This window comes from Pimephales promelas, chromosome 18 (assembly GCF_988280905.1).
Source record: "Pimephales promelas chromosome 18, fPimPro1.hap1.1, whole genome shotgun sequence".
NCBI classification, from domain to species: domain Eukaryota; kingdom Metazoa; phylum Chordata; class Actinopteri; order Cypriniformes; family Leuciscidae; genus Pimephales; species Pimephales promelas.
Window position 1 is genome coordinate 10,123,281 of NC_142786.1, and position 19,520 is coordinate 10,142,800.

General features: G+C 35.0%; 1 protein-coding gene across 5 annotated transcripts in view; it reads left to right on the forward strand.

The window, feature by feature from the left end:
* Positions 1 to 19,520, forward strand: part of tbc1d5 (TBC1 domain family, member 5) — a 36,721-nt gene that overhangs the window by 219 nt on the left and 16,982 nt on the right. For 3 of the 5 annotated variants that reach the window (XM_039678631.2, XM_039678634.2, XM_039678632.2), the window contains exons 2-8: positions 10,798 to 10,846; positions 10,948 to 11,047; positions 15,636 to 15,681; positions 15,815 to 15,923; positions 17,804 to 17,893; positions 17,986 to 18,060; positions 18,166 to 18,233. In XM_039678631.2, the coding sequence (XP_039534565.2) occupies positions 10,951 to 11,047; positions 15,636 to 15,681; positions 15,815 to 15,923; positions 17,804 to 17,893; positions 17,986 to 18,060; positions 18,166 to 18,233 (485 nt within the window). In that variant the 5' untranslated portion in view covers positions 10,798 to 10,846; positions 10,948 to 10,950. The remainder of the gene's footprint in view (positions 1 to 10,797; positions 10,847 to 10,947; positions 11,048 to 15,635; positions 15,682 to 15,814; positions 15,924 to 17,803; positions 17,894 to 17,985; positions 18,061 to 18,165; positions 18,234 to 19,520) is intronic. The other 2 variants (XM_039678635.2, XM_089123228.1) reach the window with 1 other exon arrangement.

A 19,520-nucleotide genomic window follows, 5' to 3' on the forward strand; every position in this document is an offset into this window, starting at 1 on the left:
TGCTGGGACAACAAAAGTCTGAGAAGTTATACAACGATTCATATCGGAAGTGTGGAGCTGCCAGTCCTGTAGGCCTTTAGAGCTCCATCAATAAATCCAACTTTTACATGTTTTCTATCGTAAAGCGTCGGGGACATGCCTATGAGTGATTATAACAACCACTTTGAAATTTGTCCTGGATATTTAGGCTGTAGGGGAGCCTGTAAGTTTCAAATTGAATTTCATTTTCCATATTAGTCCACAAGTTCAATGTCTGTCTGATGTAATATACATATCCTTTCATTTTTTTCCTCTCCATTCTTTATCCTGATATTGGGGAAGATGTTGTGTTGTGTTTAGGAACTGATCTGATTGAAGACTTGTGTCCTTCCTCTTTTTAGTTCTGCTTAGGGATGCTTAATGAAATCTTAGTTCTCTTGTCTGACCCTTACATTCCCTTACATTTCAGAATAACTTATGTGGGTTTTTTAAAAATGGTTTATTCGTATATTTTACTTAATTTTCTTATGGTCACTAAATAGAGTAGGTAAGTTACAGTTTTGCCTTAAGACAGTGATGCTGTGACTTATCGACAATATGATTGCTGATATTTTAAATCTGTATTGTAATGTCTGTTTAAACTTTAAACATGTCTGATGCATAACTTACAGGCTAATTGAGGATGTGAATAGCTGTTTAATAATATTTTTAATGTAAGCAGAAAAGATGAGTAATTTTAAAGTTATGAAATTAAATGTGGTATTAAAGTAGTAGTTGTCTTTTCTAATGCCGGTTACTTATATCCAAGTGAATCGGCTTCGCGAACAAGAAAAGATGTTGGGCGTGACTTGATTTTTGTCCATTGGGAATTGATGGATGGATGTGGTTTGCTATTGCTGTAATCTGATGTGAGTGCCATCAGAGAAGAGAAGATATGTAGAGCAAGAGAACGTTTTTTTAATTAAAGATCACAAGGGCACATGAATTTCAAAAAGTAAAATAAAATTCACGCTGCAATATTCAATAAAAAACAATACATTTTTAAATTAAGCCATGATATTGTCTATTTTTATTATTGGATAAAAAAAAATACAGATGCTGATGATAATAAATACAATGTTTGGAAAAAAAAATGAAGCATATAATTTATATGGAGTAACTTAATTAATTAGTTATTGCATTTTTTTCTTTGCCAATAATTTTGTCCTGCGCCAGCTGCATTTTAGTGACTCCCCTGCTGAGAATTCATTAATCATGATTCCTTTTACTCCTTTAATATTTTTGATTTAGTTTTGTATGTAACATTATAATCTATTTGTGAAGGGCTATATGATTGGCTTTGGACTTTAGGGCACATAGTGTGAACAACAGAAAAAGGCTTGCCATGGAATCACAAGACCAGCTTGCCGCCTGTTTACACACACACACAGAGAGAGAGAGAGAGAGAGAGAGAGAGAGAGAGAGAGAGAGAGAGAGAGAGAGAGTTAAATGCATGTCATGATGCAGTATCTAAGTTAAATTACTTTTAACTAATGGCCTTTGGTTAATTTATGTTTGAAGAAAGATGTGCTCTTAAAGTCCTGTAATATTGTAAAAGTATCTTTCAGTTCCTCCACTCTTCAGTTTGGATTGTCTTCAGTTTATAGTGGGCTTTTTCAGACAAAATAGAGGGTGTTTGTGGTTGTCCATGTGTGTTAATTGGATATATATTACAGAACCGGACTGTAGCGTTTTTGAATATGTGCACATGCTTAATATGGACTGCTCTAATATTATGACCAAGCATATTTCCGCACTTTCATAACATTGGGATTTTGAGTTCGTCCAGTAGCTTGTTGAATTCCTTGGAGTCATGTGATAGGTGTTGGAGGTCTGCTCTTTAATTGGCTGATGAAGTGAAGGCATGCGAGTGTGTTTAAACAGGTTTAGATCTGGGGCCCGTTTCAATAAGGAGGCTCAACCAACTCTGAGTTAAAGCTTGAACTCTGAGTTGACTTACCCTGAGATGGGAAACTCTGAGTTTTCGGTTACAGAACAGCTGAAATGAGTTAGTTCAATCAACTCTGAGTTGACCGACTCTGAGTTAAGCGCGTGCACCACAACTATAAAAAGCCATTATCAATGGAGCGCAGATATTATGAGTCACCATGGCAACAGCGCCAGACAAAAAGAGGTGTTAGGTGTAATTAATTAACAAGTGATCTAAATATTGTAATTTAATTAAGGGGGTTACTCTTAATTCTTCTGTAATTTAAAATAAAATATGATGCAATTACATTAAAGAAGCTACTGCATAAACTATATACTAATTCAGTATAAAACAATAGTGCATTTAACATACATTTTTAAAAGTTATATGTTTTATGTAACCTTCTCCCTCTACACACTTTGATCAATTCAAGAATAATTCATGCAATTGTATATTGTTAATTTGAGAGCATTAAAAGTGCAGTTTCTTGTCTCTCCTCCTTGTGTTAATCAAGTGGTTGAGGTTGATATAGGATTTAGTAATATGTAGACCAATACTTTCTAGAGATAGTAATTATTACATTAATCTAACTACACCGCTGAAGATGTCATTTGTTGTTAATAATTCATAACTATTTTAGAGTAACTGTTATAATATCAGAGGTGAAACTGGAAGAATGTTATTCAACCTAAAGTAGTCTACAATTACTTTGATACATTTTTACTTAAGTAAAAATACCAGTCTAAAAATCTAAAAAGTAAAAAGTAGTTAATTTAAAACAGTAAAAGTTGCTGAGTAACTTGTTTAACAGTGGGGGTGGGGTGCGGGACTCCCCCATGTGGGGTATGAGAGTTTCACAGTATAAGAACCGTCTCAGAAAATATCACGGTTTATGGTATTAAACAATTATTAAATATATAAACAGCATTATTAAATTACGGTTCTTATTATTATCATCAGTTAAAATGAAAATGAGTTAAATAAATTAAACATTTGTTCAATAAAACATATGTAATCAACTAACTTCAATAATTGATTATGAATAAGATTAACGTCTTATTTTTATCATTAATAACTTATTAAATTATGTTTGAAAAACAATTGAGTTCTATTAAATGTTTTTTATTCCATTTTTTTAATGATTTAATAGAAATATATTATAAAAAATGGTGGTAATCAAATAAAAGTTTAGCAAACGTTTTAATCCTTTTACTTTTTGGCAAATTGCTGCAAAACAGATTTAGTCAATTAAAACATGGACAAACAATATATATTCCTTAAAGAATGTGTAAATACATTTTATTGTTAGTGTTTAAACAGCACTTCCTCTTTAAAAAAGGGGAGGAGACCGCAAGAAACTCTGAGTTTACTGAAGAAAACCTGCTCCCGACCAGGTTAGGTTCACAGAGTAAGTTACCATGGTAACTGACTCTGAGTATAAGTTACCTCTCTTTCAGAAACGGGCTTGACTTACTCTGCTTTCTCGGGTTTGATATACCCCCCTTTCTGAAACGGAAAACCCAGAGTTTCCCTCATTTCAGGGTTAACATACTCAGAGTTTTCACTTAACCTCCTTTCTGAAACGGGCCCCTGGTCTGCTTCTGTGTGCTGCTCTCACAGGTGTTTACAACACGGAATGAGTTGCTGGGATCCTAAATTCCAAAAATACTGTTCTGATTTCTTTTTGCAAGTTTTTACTAGTCTAAAATAACTTTCTTTTTAGCATTATTTTTGCTCTGTTGTTTCAATTTTTTGCACAGGTTTCTATTTTTAGCATTCTCACTTTAGTTTTTTGGTTCCTCATTTCTTTATCTAAAACACACACACACACACACACACACAGTTAATTATTTTTATCATCCTCTGGTGTTGATAGACATCTTATGGTATCAAATTTTCATATCATGATAATTGCCGAAGCTTTTGTCATGGTATACGGTATTATCACTATATTAAATTAAGTTTGTAACTTAACTTAATGTCCTCCAGGTATAATATTTTTTTTTTCTTTTTAAAACAAATACAACTCCGAACATTTATATACTATAAAAAAGAAAAACACACACAAAGATATTTTTGTTTATAGTAAGAACAAGAGAGACAAATAACAAAAAATATGAAAATTTTCAGTCAATATCTAGGGCATTTTTAGCCTGACTTCGTCATATTCAAGAGAGAATATGAGTCTGAAACTCCTCCATTGGGCTTTGATTATGAGGCGTGTCATAACCGAACCAGGAAAAAAAAAACAACCTCTGCACTCAATTGGATAGTCGGTAGACCTACAACCAATCAGAGCAACGCAGTAAGTCAACTCCTTTGCATAGCGCAGTTTTCAAATACAGAACGTAGCCTACTTTATTTATTTTTAGAAGTTAAATAATGAGTGTTACTTCTTTACTTACTTCTCCACGAGTGCCACCAAAGGAGAAACCACAACGACCTCAGGCTTTTCATTACGTCCCATCTTCTTAGCGACTGTCAGAGCCAGCTGATAAGTTACACGTTTCCCGAATCATGTAGGAAGGACGCCAAAAATATCTTTCCGATCGACAAATGCCTTGATTGCAGTTCTATGTTTATCTATTAAAATGAATGCACTGTCGATTTATTTTACAAAAGACGCGACAGAGGAATCTATACAGCTCAATTCTCCAGCTGCAGTCATCTTTGACAAGCGCTCTTTGATAACGTGATGATTACGTCCCTGCAGATCATCTGTCCATCATCGTATAAAGCCCGCCCTGGCAATTTGATTGGCCCGTTCATTTTTTGCCTGATCATAATTACTCCTCAATGGATAGTCCAGACCGAACTTCCCGACCAAAAAATGTTGTGGGCGGAGTTCGGGCTGGCATCCAGGCTAGGGCATTTTTAGTCTAGATTTAAAATGTTTGAGTAAACAAATGTTTGAATATAAGTAGCCACACTGTAAAAATGAATATGCTTTATCTAATCAATAAAATTGTGGCAACATATTACAAGCAATATTATTTATTAAATTGAACAAATTAGAATTGAGTAATAGTTAATCAAATTAATATTCTAATTAATTCTAATTTGTACAATTTAATTAATAATATTGCTTGTAATATGTTGCCACAATTTTATTGATTAGATAAAGCATATTATTTTTTTCAGTGCAAGTCTACTATTAAGTATTTAAAAGGGTCCCATTATGAAGTTATGAAGTCTTGATTTGTTTTTGGGGTGTACTAGAATATGCTTTCATGCTTAAAAAACAACAACATTATTTGTACGTATTTTAGATTATTACAACACCTCTCTCCTCTATCTGGCTTGAACACGTCAATGTGGCAGGAAACCCCTCTGTCCAAAATACGCTGTGATTGGTTAGCTGGCCCAGTCTATTGTGATTGGCACCACTTATCAAGTGTTCGTGGAATGTCATGTGCCTTAAGAGTTTCATCTGCTCGGGTGTAAATATTAAGGATGGCGTCAATTTCAAACCAATTCGAATCTGATTCAGATTTAAAGGACAAGTTCACTTAAAATTAAATTCCCGTTCTGTATTAGCTGCAACTGTCTAATGGTCTTTTTAGGAAGGCCAGTGAGGAGGCCATTACAGTAATCCACCCTGCTGGTGATGAAAGCATGCAAGTTTTTCTAAGTCTTGACTAGAAACAAAGTAATAATTTAACAATAATTAAAAAAAACAATAATTTTTCAGGTGATGGTATGCTGATTTAGTTATTGCTTTGACATGACTACTGAAACTAAGGTCTGACACTAGTCACAGTCCAAGATTCGGAAAAATTGTGAACAACGATGCAGTTGGCTTGTCAGTATCGTAGTATTAAAATATTGTGGTTATCGCGACAGCCCTACTGTGCACGCTTTCCTTTCAACAACAAAATAAACACAACAAAAACGACAAAAGGCATTTAAGAGGCTGTTCTCTAACTGAACTAATGATTTTATTTAAAAAAAAAATCTAATCGACAGTGGGGGCTGGTGCCACGGTGGGAAAGAGATGTAACCGGTGTTGCTTCTGAACACCGGTAACACGACTATCTTTTCAAGCCTCTAAACGAAGAACGAAAAAGAACTTCACTGTGAGTATATCTTGGAACTAAATCACACTCCGTCTCTTGTACGTCACGTGTGCACGAGAACGAGCAATACATTTCTGGCTGCAGTTCATTTAACGGCCAGCAGTGTCTTGTTGCTAATGGGCTATATATGCACGCATAAGTTCCGCATTTGACGCAAGGATGCTCGTCCATTTCCGGTTGTGGAGATTAAAGCGGAGGAAAACCGAGGAAACCGGGATTATGGCTAGGGATGTCCCGATACCACTTTTTCACTTCCGATACCGATGCCACAGTTTTGGCTTTTGCCGATACCGATATTAATCCGATATTTTTATTTTATTTTTAAACTAATAAAAAATATAGCAATTTTCTCAATTAGCCCCTTAAAATATACCTCCAGTATATAGTTCACTTCCCACCCTTTATTCAAACACTATATATATATAAAAGAAAATGCAGGTACTTCAGTACTTAAAGCTAGCTAGCTACCAACAGGTTTAAAGTTAAAACAATTTAAACCGCAGTGTTCTACATTTTAAATAGCAGTACAGTTTTTTTAAAGCAAGTAGAATTTCTATAACTGTGTGTTAAACTGATTATCACTCTTGTGTGTGTTAAACACAATCTACTTAATACAGACAGCTTCATTATAAAGATAAACAACAAATCCCCAAAATATATGATCATAATCTATGACAACAAATGCTGTTATAAACTAGATTAGTGAATAATACATATTGCTCTTTGTATTGTTGTAAAATACATTCATGAAAAACAATATAACAAAAATGAAAAAGATAATTATTTTATATATAGCCAAGTAATTATTTTATATATTTTTTATATACTAAAAAAATTAGACATTAAATGTATAGCACAGCTATTTAACGAGGCAGCAACATTAATAATTATTAATGTTAATAAGCTTTAATTACGTCACTGCATTGTGAAATGAATGACTCCAACACAGTGCGGCACAAAGCGCCATTCCGAGCGCAGAATGAGGCGCTTGAAACCACGTGGAGTTACAGCAGCACGCAGCCGAGTATGCACCCTATGCATGCTACGCGTCGAGTCCGCTTTGAAAAGTTAAAAACACAAAGGAAATACATATTGATGGACAGTGTATTAAACAGTATCTATCTATACAATAGTTTATTGAGCCTTTTCTTTAAACAGTTTTAAATTTCAGTTACTATGCGCGTGAAGAACAATAGTGCTCTGACTCTGGTGAGGTGATCTAACTGACAGCGTCCGACACCTGGTAGGAAGTAACACGATAGTTACAGGAATAAAGTCCAGCAAGATAATGTTGTTTTATGCGAAAACATAGACCTTTATCTACAGATAAAGTATAATAGTATTAACATTGAATCATCTTGAAGATAGTTTCATCATTGACTGTAACCGAACGCGACACGCTATTTGAGTGCTGAATGGAGAATGACTGACAGCCGCGAGAGGGAAAAGTTTATGTGATCTTGAATTTAATGACTTAAATATTAATTTCTCTCTCACATAATGGCTTCAGAACACTTATAATAAAGTGCACGAAAACGTTATGGTACTTTAGAATGTTTTTGTGCCTTCTGTAGGGCTTAACAATAACATAATAGTATACGCACAATATCGGATTTGGATCGGCCTCGTCTGATCGATACCCGATCCCGCAAAAATGGCTGGATCGGAGCCGATACCGATCCTGAGTATCGGATCGGGACATCCCTAATTATGGCAGAGTCTTCAAAATGTACTGTCCTCCCGTCTTTGAAACGAAACGTACATGCGTTTAGATGTAATTTTATATATAGTTGTATTTATTTAATATAATTTTAAAAAGAAGCATAAACACATCGAGGAGTGTCTGTTTTATCTGTTTTTGTGACTAACGTTTCTTTATTATAACCATGGAGTATAAAATTCAATATAAATTCTCGGTATTGCATTGGACTCTACGATCGGCGGAAGTTATCGAGCATCCTTACACCTTCACCGGAAACACCGCCGTGCATAGAGCCCATAACAAGGGTTTCTGAATTCTACATATAGCCCCTTAAATGGGTGGGCTAAATAATTTTATGGAATAACAGATTTATTAAAGCAGTAAGCTCATGTTTCATCTACCAATAAATAATGTATTTTTTTAATACAATTTTAAAGATTTTCTTTTTTTGTGTGTTATAGAAAGGGCCACCCTAATGCACATTTAAATGTATACTGCCATAATCAAGCTTTTCTCATAGATTATGCATGTGTATTAGCACATACACGTACACAAGAACAGAAAATGTTGCATCTGAGTCAAGTAAATTTTCTCAGCACAGTTATTTGGTGCAGTGATAAATATTTATGTGTGTGTGCGTGTGATCACTGCGCATATGTTTAGAGCTAATGAAATATGCAGGAATTCATTTATGGAGTGATTGCATGAGTGCTGCCTTTAGCCTGCAGCTGTGACGGTGAACGCAGTAGTTGCAATGTTAGAAACGGATAAACATTAAGGCAATAGTTTCATGCTACACCAACCAAACATTTATTTAGCTAATTGTAGAGAGAGAGAGAGCTATTTATTTTTATTCATTAGTTTTACTTAATAATATTTATTTTTGTGAACGTCTTAATTCTGTTGAATTCCTTTGTGTGAGCGATCTTGCACGTCCAGTTCATTATTATTGTAGTGTTCAGCATATTTTAATTATTATTCATATGTCTGTCTGTCTAGTTGTCCCTGAGGCTTTATGCTAATTTCCTGCACTGTACTTCACTGCAGAGGATCCTGGGATTTCCCACTGTACTAGAGAGCTAATGCATAAATCTAATTGAGCTGGACCAATGAGGTCTATAATAGCTGGAGAAAGCTATCCGTTAACGTTCCCGTTCATCACTAAAGCAGTTTCTCAGCTGGTGCCAGATGTTCTGTCATCTTTGCTAATGAAATAGTTATAATTTGTTTATTGACATTTTGTCAGAAAATAAACTTTTGATGAATGACTGTCAATGAAGAGTGATGCTTTTAGCTTACATAAGATGCAGCTGGTGCTGTTATTATTATATAATAATGATAATTATACAATTATTGTTTTTACATTATTTAATCCATATTTATAAAATTATTGCTTTTTATTGATTGCTTTGATTTTTTATTTTTTATTTGTTGTATCACACATCCATCATTTCTTTATAGCCTATATGAGCTAATAAACCCCAGTTATACATAATGAATGGGTTGCACAGGCTGTATGTAGTGCTGAAATTTTTAGATCAGTGTTTATTAGTTTATCTGCATAATTGATGAAGGACGTTTGTGTGTGTCTGACTCAGAACCACCTTGTAAAGAAACAATGTATTTAGGTTTAAAAATAGGGGAAAAAATGCAGACTGGCTGTTTTTTCTCCCTCCTTCTAGCGGTCTAATGCTGTCACATCAGCGCTGTCTGGCTCTGTATTGTCTGAGCTAGGATATTTTTGTTTTATTAATGACTGGGAATCACTTCCAAACAGCACTTGGCACCGCCAGTGTTTGCATACACCCATACACCCACAGTAGCTACTGCAGAACAATGAAACCACAGATACAACAGATCAAATGAGCGGTTTTTGTTTCTTTGTTTGAGTCAAGATTGTTTAAATTCACTGCAAAACTGTTAAATGTTAGCATGGCTAGTTATTCTGGTAAATGAATACAAGAGTTTGTATAATAATACTGAGGTGATGGTTCAGTCACGCGCACAATCCAGTTAAACGTTATTTAAAGACGTGTTGCTGGCTGGCACTCATTAAAGTTGCTGTCATGAATTTGAGTTGTGTTGAATCATGAGTTGCTGGCTATAAAATACATTTATATTCTGTGCCACAATTAGCAGCTAATCTCAGATTTAATTACAAACTGCTTTTGACTAAAATTAAACAATGTGATTTTAACAAAATCTGTTTGCTATAAACCAACCAGACATGATTTACTTGAAGGGGTGTGCATAAGACTAACATGACACCTTCAAATCATGACATAACATATTTTATGAATAGCATGTTGGTGACAACTGTCATTAAGTGTCATTCGCTCAATTATGATATTTTTAATGCAAATATGACATTATGACAACTTGACTTAAACCAACACATCATAACCTGTCAATGTTTTTGTCATGACAACTTGACATTATTAAGACAACACAACCTGTCATAAACGTGACATAGCAGATTAATTATCAAACTTAAGGAACCACCTAGCTTTATTTGTTAACATTATATTAAACTATCAGGTGGTTAGTTTTGACATTAGTTGTCATTAAGCCATTATAACTTTTTAATGACAAATTCAATTAGCACCACTGTAGTTGGGGTCACGAAAAATATTCATGACACAATTATAATGGCCTCATGATGACAGCCAATATCAAAGGCAAAGCCAACCACATGACAGTTTAACTTCATTTTATGTCAAGTTGTCATGACAAAGACACTGACAGGTTATGATGTTATGGTTTATGTCAAGATGTCATAACAAAGACATCTTAATGTCATATTTGCATTAAAAATGCCATTATTTAACGAAAGACACTTAATGACAGTTATCATAAACATGCATAAACCCTACTTCATATTCAAGATATATGTCATGTCATGGTTATGAAGGTGTCATCTCAGTCTTATGCACACCTCTTCAAGTAAAGTGCTACTGTTTGGTGTTTCAGTCACATACTGCTTCATGCTATCTAATAGTTTAAAATGTAAGCCATTAGTATTGTTAGTTTGTCTTTTTATTCATTTGTTTTGCTCTGTTGTTTGTTGTCAGATTAATTGTTATTGGACTGTGGTCTCCACTGCGATCAGGCCTATGAGACGTAAGTATCCACACAATACCTGCTGTGTAGATGGTGTTCTTGTTTTTCCCTGTAGTGTTGATTATGGCTTCAGGCTTCAGCTCTCTCTGTTGTTTTTTTAGGACATGCAGCACCCAAATTTTGAAACACGACACCCGCTGCAGCAGGACGAGCAGGAGACTGGTTATGACCCTCTACAGAACTACAACAGGAACCGAGACCGTAAGACACCTAATACATTTACGTTCAAATCAGAGAGCTAACAGTGTGAAGAATGGACTGCAGATTTCGCATTGTATTGCGATTTAAATGATATTCTAAGAACAAAAAGGCATAAAATCACATTGAAGCATGTTCGAAAGTGTGTGCAAAAACTACTGTCTCTTAATTTAGTCCCAATTTTTCTAATAACTCTTCTGCCACTAGAAACTCTGGAATGTTGTTCACACAGAAGCAAAGTCAGACCGAAATGTGAACAGAGTGAAAAAGGAAAACAGTTCTCTTTGCATTTACGTTTTACCTGTACTTGAAATTAAAATGATATTTAATCTTAATATACAGTGATCATATAGTTCATGATTCATAATTTCTTGTGGATTTCATATTTAATGTAATAATTAAAACAGTGTAATCTAGTTAAATGATCAAGACATGTTTTGTCTAAATAAATAGAGAAATATTTAAAAGTTCCCTTATTATGCTTTTTCAAATATAATATCTGTTTGTGAATATAAAAGGTCTGCAAAGTTTTAAAGATCAAAGTGCACTATAAACCCGCCTTCAAACAATGTAGCTGGTTCGTGTTGTGTACATGTCGAGAATATGCTGTTTTCTGCTCTGCAAAAGTATGTTCTCTTTGTCTTTATAAACTTCCAAAGTACGAGGAAGTGAAGAGTCGGTGGTTAAAATTATCACAGCGATACAACAGCAGTGTAACCTTTAAAGGGGACATATCATGCAAAATCAATTTTTTTAGTCCTTAAATGCATTTTGTTGTATATTTGGAGTGTTTATAAGTACAGAAAAGATGAAATTATTCTCTTCAGGTGCTTCGTTTATATCTTTATATTCTGTTTTGGTCATATTTTTCAACCTGTTCAGATTTTTCTGTTGTCTATGACGTTTTTGAACTACAATGTCACCGTATTTGCAGCGAAACTGACAAATAAGGACATTGACTACCGGTCCAAAACTTCGAGCAATCCGCCATTATTATTTCTCGCTCCGATTTTGTAGTCCGAGCTCAATGATGCAGTTACGAGAAGGCAAGTCAAAATGTTCGGTTTTTGGATGTAGTGACCTGAAGCACTTCAAGGATTCCCACTTCAACAACCTCCGCCAGTAACGTTATACAGAAGGGTTTACCGATTGACTTCGTCTGAATGAGAGGTAAATTCCTTCTGTCTTTGGAGACGACGAACAGAGCATTTCGATAAGCTGTAAATATCGTTAATAAAAATAAAGTACTTTACTTTCTTAAAACACATGGTGGTCATGGTTTAGCAGTACCTTTGTCTTTCTTTGTTTTTGTTTTGAAGTAACGTTACACGTCTGCAGTATTATTGTTCTTGAGTTTCATTAATGGTCATTTAGCTGCTGTTTTCTGATGCTTTTCTAAACGCATCATATTATTAATACAGATTGTTTGTGGTAAGATTAGACCGTAGTCATTTATCTTGTCCGTGTGCTTGTTTTAACAAGAGAAATAGTCGACTTTCACTAATAACACAAAACAGTTAACTCGCATACCAATATATCCATATGAAGGAGTGGTTGTTCTACAGGTTCGTCGTCGTCTTTATCAACTCGCTCGCTCTGGCTCGAATATGTAAGGCTTGATGGACAAGTCTTCTGTTGACATTTTATTAACGTGTGAATAAAAATGTTCTTTGAAGGTATTGTATATAACCGTATATCTCTAATCAAACTACAATAATGGCCGAACGCGGGGAGTTGAACCGACCGTGAACTCATCGACCTGGAGAGCGGGCGGGGTGTGACGCATCTCCTTTTTATTTAAAGGGGCCGCTTTGAAATGGGTCGCTCAAAGACGCACATCAGAAAAGGGGTAGAAAAGGGGCTTGTGGAGCTATAATAATGAGGAATTCAGACCCAAGCATTGCAGTTATGTTTTATATAGACCACAACGGTATGATTTATATGTAAAAATGAACGATTTAAAAGCATGATATGTACCCTTTAACAATTGTTTCTCAAATCTCAGTGAGGTCTAAATGGGATTTATAAAACGCTTATCCATTAAAGATGGGACAAAACCCACTTTATTTGGACAAACTTGCTCCTTAGAATCACATTCACAACCTGTAAGTATGATTAAAATAATTATTGATGTATTTATTTTCTACTGTGTGTTCCAGTGGCGTAGGCAGAAATTGTATTTTGGGTGGGCCAGTGAAAATGTGAGTGGGCCTATAGTTTTTCATTAAAAAAATTACTTCAATAATAATTAACCTTAGAGAGTAGAAACATTAACAGACAAACTGCAAAAACAGTTACAACTTTATATTCGGCAAATCATCATGTTCAACCAACAGAGCTCAATAAAGGCTGGACAAACCATTGTAGACAATGTCTTGTCTATTTTATTCAGGCTAGTCAGCAGTGCAAAGACAGTTCACCCCGAAAATAAAGTAAGCTAAAATAATAATATCGTAGTAGGTCGGCGGGTAAACCCGTGTCAGGCTGACCGGGAGAGAGAGAGCAAGAAGCAGCCGCCGCCAGCACCTGACTAGTCTTCTTGTGGGTTAATGAGTCTGAAGAACTGGGCTGTGTTGACTCGTAGATGAAGGCAGTAGCGTGTCTTCTTCCTCCAAATAGCACATTAAAGAAAGTTGTTTAGCCATTATTGTGGCGTCGGTGCCACTGAGAGTTTCCCTATCGGAACCCCCAGCAACCATAGCAACCAATAACGTTCCGGAGGGAGGCTTTCTATTTGCTTCGACAGTTCCATTTTATTCGTGAAACAAATTAAACACACACAGCAGTCAACAATAAATCAGATATATATTAATATATTTTCCTAAGTACATTTGAATATTAAATATAAACTAAAAAAAATATTTTTTTTTTCAAACTTGCCTGGACGGGCCAGTGAGTAATGTGGGCGGGCCAATGCCGCCCTGGCCCAATACGGGCTACGCCCCTGGTGTGTTCAAAATACATAGTTTTGTGTTTTATATTGTGTAGGGCTCCAGCTAACCGGCTAACTCACATTATTATTACTGTCTTTCCTAAACAGCTTGGTCCCACTATTACCTGCAATTGTGTCCATTAATGCAGAATATTTGAGTATACTACTTTGAGTAATGATAAGGGATTGAGCAAGATTTGTTTTACAAACTTTAATGTTACATCAGTCATTCACATTAGTGATCAGCTAATGTATGCACCATTATTGGTACAGTTATTGATACAGTTCCCACATGCACACCGCAATGAATTAGAAATATACACATCGGTTTGTTGATTAGGTGATGTGCAATCAGTTTTTTTTACCTTTGATGTATGTCAAAAGACCTCCAAAACTCAATTAGGAAGCTTTAAAATAGCATAATAGGGGCACTTTAATTAAAGGGATAGTTCACTTTGAAATTAATTTTTGATATGTTTTAGCTTACCTCAAGGGCTTCCAAGATGTAGGTGTCTTTGTTTCCACTGTATTTTCAATTTTGATATTTTTCGGTCAAACCGTTGTTGTCTATCAGTCATATGATGGAGATTTATGGGGCCCACCTCAAAGAGCATGCACAGAGAAGTCCAAATTAAACATGATTTAATGACCCGTAAATGTAGGTACACGTTGATGGCCTAAGACATGAAACGAGCGGTTTGTGTAAGAAAACAAACAGTATTTATATCGTTTTTACCTCTTGTAAGCACAGCCACGTCCAACTGATCTGAAGGCACGGGCACTTCGGTCTGCGTATGCGCAGGAAGTGATCGCTTGCGCGTGTACACTCACAGAAAAAAGGTACAAAAGCTGTCACTTTCAAAAGGTAAACTTTTTCCATTTTAGGTGCTAATGTGTACCTTTTAGGTGCTATTGTGTACATTTAGGTGTTATTATGTACATTTGAGGTACTAATATGTACCACTAAGTTACCAATATGCACCCTTTAGGTACAAAAGTGTACATTTTGAAAAGGTACAGCCCCAGTGACAGCTTTTGGACCTTTTTTTTTTCTGAGAGTATACGTAAGTCATTGTTTACACAGAGATTTCGGAAGTTTTACCTTTCACTGTGAAGATTTTATTTAATTAGTTTGATAATTAGGTTAATACAAATAGAAATACTTGTGGACTTGCAAAAAATTGACCTATTGACATGAAATTTGTCTGATTTTAAATCATCTCATGGATGTGGCTGTTGTGGGTCATGGTCATAGTGGCACAAGTTCTTTAAATGCATAATGCCCGCCATGCACAGTTTTCCTAAAGCAGACGCAGTGGGCCCGTCATTGCTCCTTGCAGCTATATTTGTTTATTTTTACTAAAATATTTTAAAATATTAAAAAAATGCCCACAGAGACTTTTTCAAAACTAATTGAGTCCTGAAATGATTTCGCATGGACCGTTTGGATTTATGCAGTGAAATTAATCAAACTTATGAAAAACATAATCATTTTTTATTTGATTGAAGAATAACTATAATTGAATTATTAATATGCACTATGAAAAAGATCTGTATAGTTCAGAGTTCAATGGATTCCAGTTGAGTGTTTAGGTCAAATGTAATCAGCTATGATGTATTAACTATTTTCTCAGTTTAGTTTTGTTTCTTTAATTTCAGGAGGATCATTGGATAGTGCTGTTGAGTCCACGTTTCAGTCATACAGGTCTCTGTTCATTCATCTTTCCCTAATGTTTCAAAGCACCAGATATCCTCTCTAGTTCACATCTGAAACTCAATGCTATGTGGTGAAGGTGTAACTCTATCCTATAACTTTCTGTTTTACGTGCTCCTTACAGAAAGGAGTGGGATGATTTGTTCCAGAACAGTAACTACCTGACGCGGATCAGGCAGGCTGGCATTATTGGACTATTACGGAGCAGCCGATTCCGCAGCGTATGCTGGAAGGTAATGGCTAACTGACAGCGTGCAGATGACAGACTTAAAGTGCCCCTATTATGGATTTTTGAAAAAGACCTTTCATGTAGTGTGTAACATAGCTCTAAGTGAATGAAAACATCCTGCTAAGTTTGAAATCTGAAAGTGAACCGCATATAAAGTTATTGTCTTTCAAAAGAAAGAGTCGACTCTCAGTCAATGAAATGAATCGTTTTTTCAAATGAGTCATTAGCCGCAACGTCAGAGTCTGTCTATCGAGAGTCTTGGCACTTCCTATTAGCCCCATTGTATATCATCTTACAACGGGGCTAATAGAACAAATCTGAACAAATCTTTTTCACAGTCAATGACACGAAAAAGTAAGTTGTTCATTTTGATAAACGAGTTCGAACAGGAGAGTCACGAACGCGCATCACAGAACACTGCAAGGCGACCATTTGAGCTTATAAAACTTTTTTTTTTAAATGAGCGATCGTTTCACTTGATAAGACCCTTATTCATCATCTGGAATCGTTTAAAGCCCTTTGAACAGTTTGTAGTTTGCACTGAAACTGTCTTTTGGACCTTGAACCATTTGGTTACCAGTAAAGTGCATTATATGGAGAAAAATCCTGGAATGTTTTCATCAAAAACCTTAATTTCTTTTCGACTGAAGAAGGAATGACATGGATATCTTGGATGACATGGGGGTGAGTAAATTATCAGCAAAAGTTTTTTACTACTCCTTTAATGCTGATGGTGAGGAATTACAGTTGCAAAATGCAACATCTCATAATGTAGCTCAAACTGAGTAGCGCATCACTGAGAAACGTCCTACTCGAGTTGTCCTTGCGATGGAGGTTTGGATTTGAATAATTCTTCCAATGTTTCATCTTCAGACTTGCACTCACATTGATATGGTACAATCAACGTCATTGTTCAATAGTCTATTTAGTTTACGGTGAAGGAAACCTCAGGACAAGCAGAGCAGATGTTGTTATAGCAATGAGCGTTTCTGTACGCGGTAAACTAATCCCAACAGACTGAGCCAATCAGAGTAGCTCACAGAAAGGAGGGATTTAGAGAGATTGATTCATCTGACGAGTCGTTTGAGAATCATTGAAAATGTGGTGGAAAATGTGCAAATGTATATTATAAGAAAATTAAACAGTTTTTTGACCTTTGATGCATGTAAACCTGTTGCAAGAGACTCCATGCATCACTACGATTCATAACAAATACAAAGTCCCTCACCCATCACTGCACTCTTTATGATTTAGTAGGTTGGACATCACTTAAAATTCGTAGACAACAGCACTGGTATATCTTTATTTATAAAGCTATACTTGGCAAACTTCCACTGTACCTCTGTAACCTCCTCTCTGTCTGCTCTGGTACCTATCAGCTACGCTCCTCGAAGTGGTTGCTTTTTAACGTGCCATGAGTTGCAACCGAATTGGGAAGAACTGCTTTCTCTTATTTAGCACCTTGGGGGTAGAATAATCTACAAAAAGAGCTAAAAATAGAAACCCTTATGTCCATTAATGAATTTAAAACTACTGTAAGGAGTGATGTGATGGAGACATGTTCTTGTTCTTGAGTCTCATTGTGTTCTTAACTTATTTTATCATGAAAATGTAACTTGTTTATTATGTATGTATTTGTTGTGATTTGGCTGCTACCTTGGCCAGGTCTCTCTTGTAAAAGAGATTCTGAATCTCAATGGGATTTCCTGGTTAAATAAAGGTATAATAAAAAAACAAAACAAGGAAACTTTAAAATAGCATAATTGGGGCACTTTAATGCATGAAACTTGTATTTTTTTTTTTATTACTTGGGTTGAAAGATGAAGTGTGCAATTTCTGTGCCAAATGGAGTAGATGACGAGCTTTTGGTTTTGTTCTTACCAGCTTTATCTGGATGTCCTGCCTGAAGATAAGACTCAATGGATCAGTCGAACCAAGGAGGTCAGAGCACAGTACGAGAAAATCAAAGAGACGGTATGTGTGTGTGTGCACATGTATGTGGTACTGATTTATGTGTCTGCATTATGTTTTGAGAGTAGATAATGATTGTTTGTCTTGAACTGCAGCACATTACAAACCCTCGCAAAGCTGCAGGCCAGCAAGACCTGGTGGTGAACAACCCACTGTCACAGGATGAGGGGGTGAGAGAACATCCAATTCAGTAAAACCATAAGAATGGATGGATCTGTCCATTACGGTTTGATTATCTTCAACTTTTTCTCTCTTTTTGTGTCTTTCTTTTTCAGAGTCTCTGGAATAAGTTCTTTCAGGATAAGGAGCTCAGGGGTATGATCAAACAAGATGTTTTACGAACGTAAGTTTGTGAACAATTCACATACACTACCATTCAGAGGTTTAGGGTCGGTAAGTTTTAAAAAATATATATTTTTAAAAGAAGCATCTTATGATGAGTGAGCACCAAGCCTGCATTTACTTGATGAAAATACAGTAAAAGCAGTGTTATATTATGAAATATTATTTTGATTTAAAATAATTGTTTTCTATTTTAATAGATTTTAAAATAGATTTTTTTTTCCAGAAAAGGCAAAGCTGAATTTTCAGCATAATTACTGCAGTCTTACTGCAGTGTCACATGATCCTTCAGAAATCATTATAATATGCTGATTCGATGCTCAAGAAAGATTTTTTATTATTCTCAATGTTGAAAACCTTGCTGCTTCATTTTTGTGGAAACCATTATACATTCTTTCAGATTAATGAAAAAAAGTTCAAAAGGTCAGAATTTCTTAAAAAATAAATAAATAATATATATATATATATATATATATATATGAAGAGTATATATAAGAAGAGAATAACAATTAATATTTAATTATCATTGCCATTTAAGTGAAATCACTGAACTTAAATATACAAACTTGATAAAAAATAATCATTCTAGAAGAAAATTTCAAATGGCACTTAGAGGCTTTTGTATCTGAACTCTTCATATATATATATTTTTTTTTTTACTTACTGACCCTAATGGTTGTGTGAAAGGTGAATATTGAATCGGTGTGTTTAAACGTGTAAATCTTTTTATACACTTATTACTATATTAAATAAATGTATACTTAAAATTATATTAAGCATGCATTCATATTCAAGCATTCAAACAGATGTCTTTGGAGAAGGTTTTTAAGATGATTCAGTGAAGTGTTAATTAATTGTCGAAGATAGATATGTAATTAGATTGGGTGTTGAGGGAGGAATTATAAAAGATTCTGGTAATATTAATATGTTGTATAGGTATCAACATATAACAAATAATTAAAATATAAATTCATAGATACCAAACATGGTATAGGTGAGGTTACATTAATTATTGGTTCTATCATAAAACTGTATACGACACAAAATACAATAAACAAGACAGTAAGAATTATACGCATGTCCTGGAGATATTCATTTTCATTCATAAAAGGTTTGCCAATGAATTCATGGAAATAATAACTTGTTATGGGTTTTATGTGTCGTTCCTATGAAATGGAAATGGAGAGAGAGTTGACACTCCACATTCCTTTTGGTCGTAAACCTTTGCTGCTATGTTAACCAGAGGCCTGTTCTACCTTTTTGGGGAGTTAAGCCCAATTTATACTTC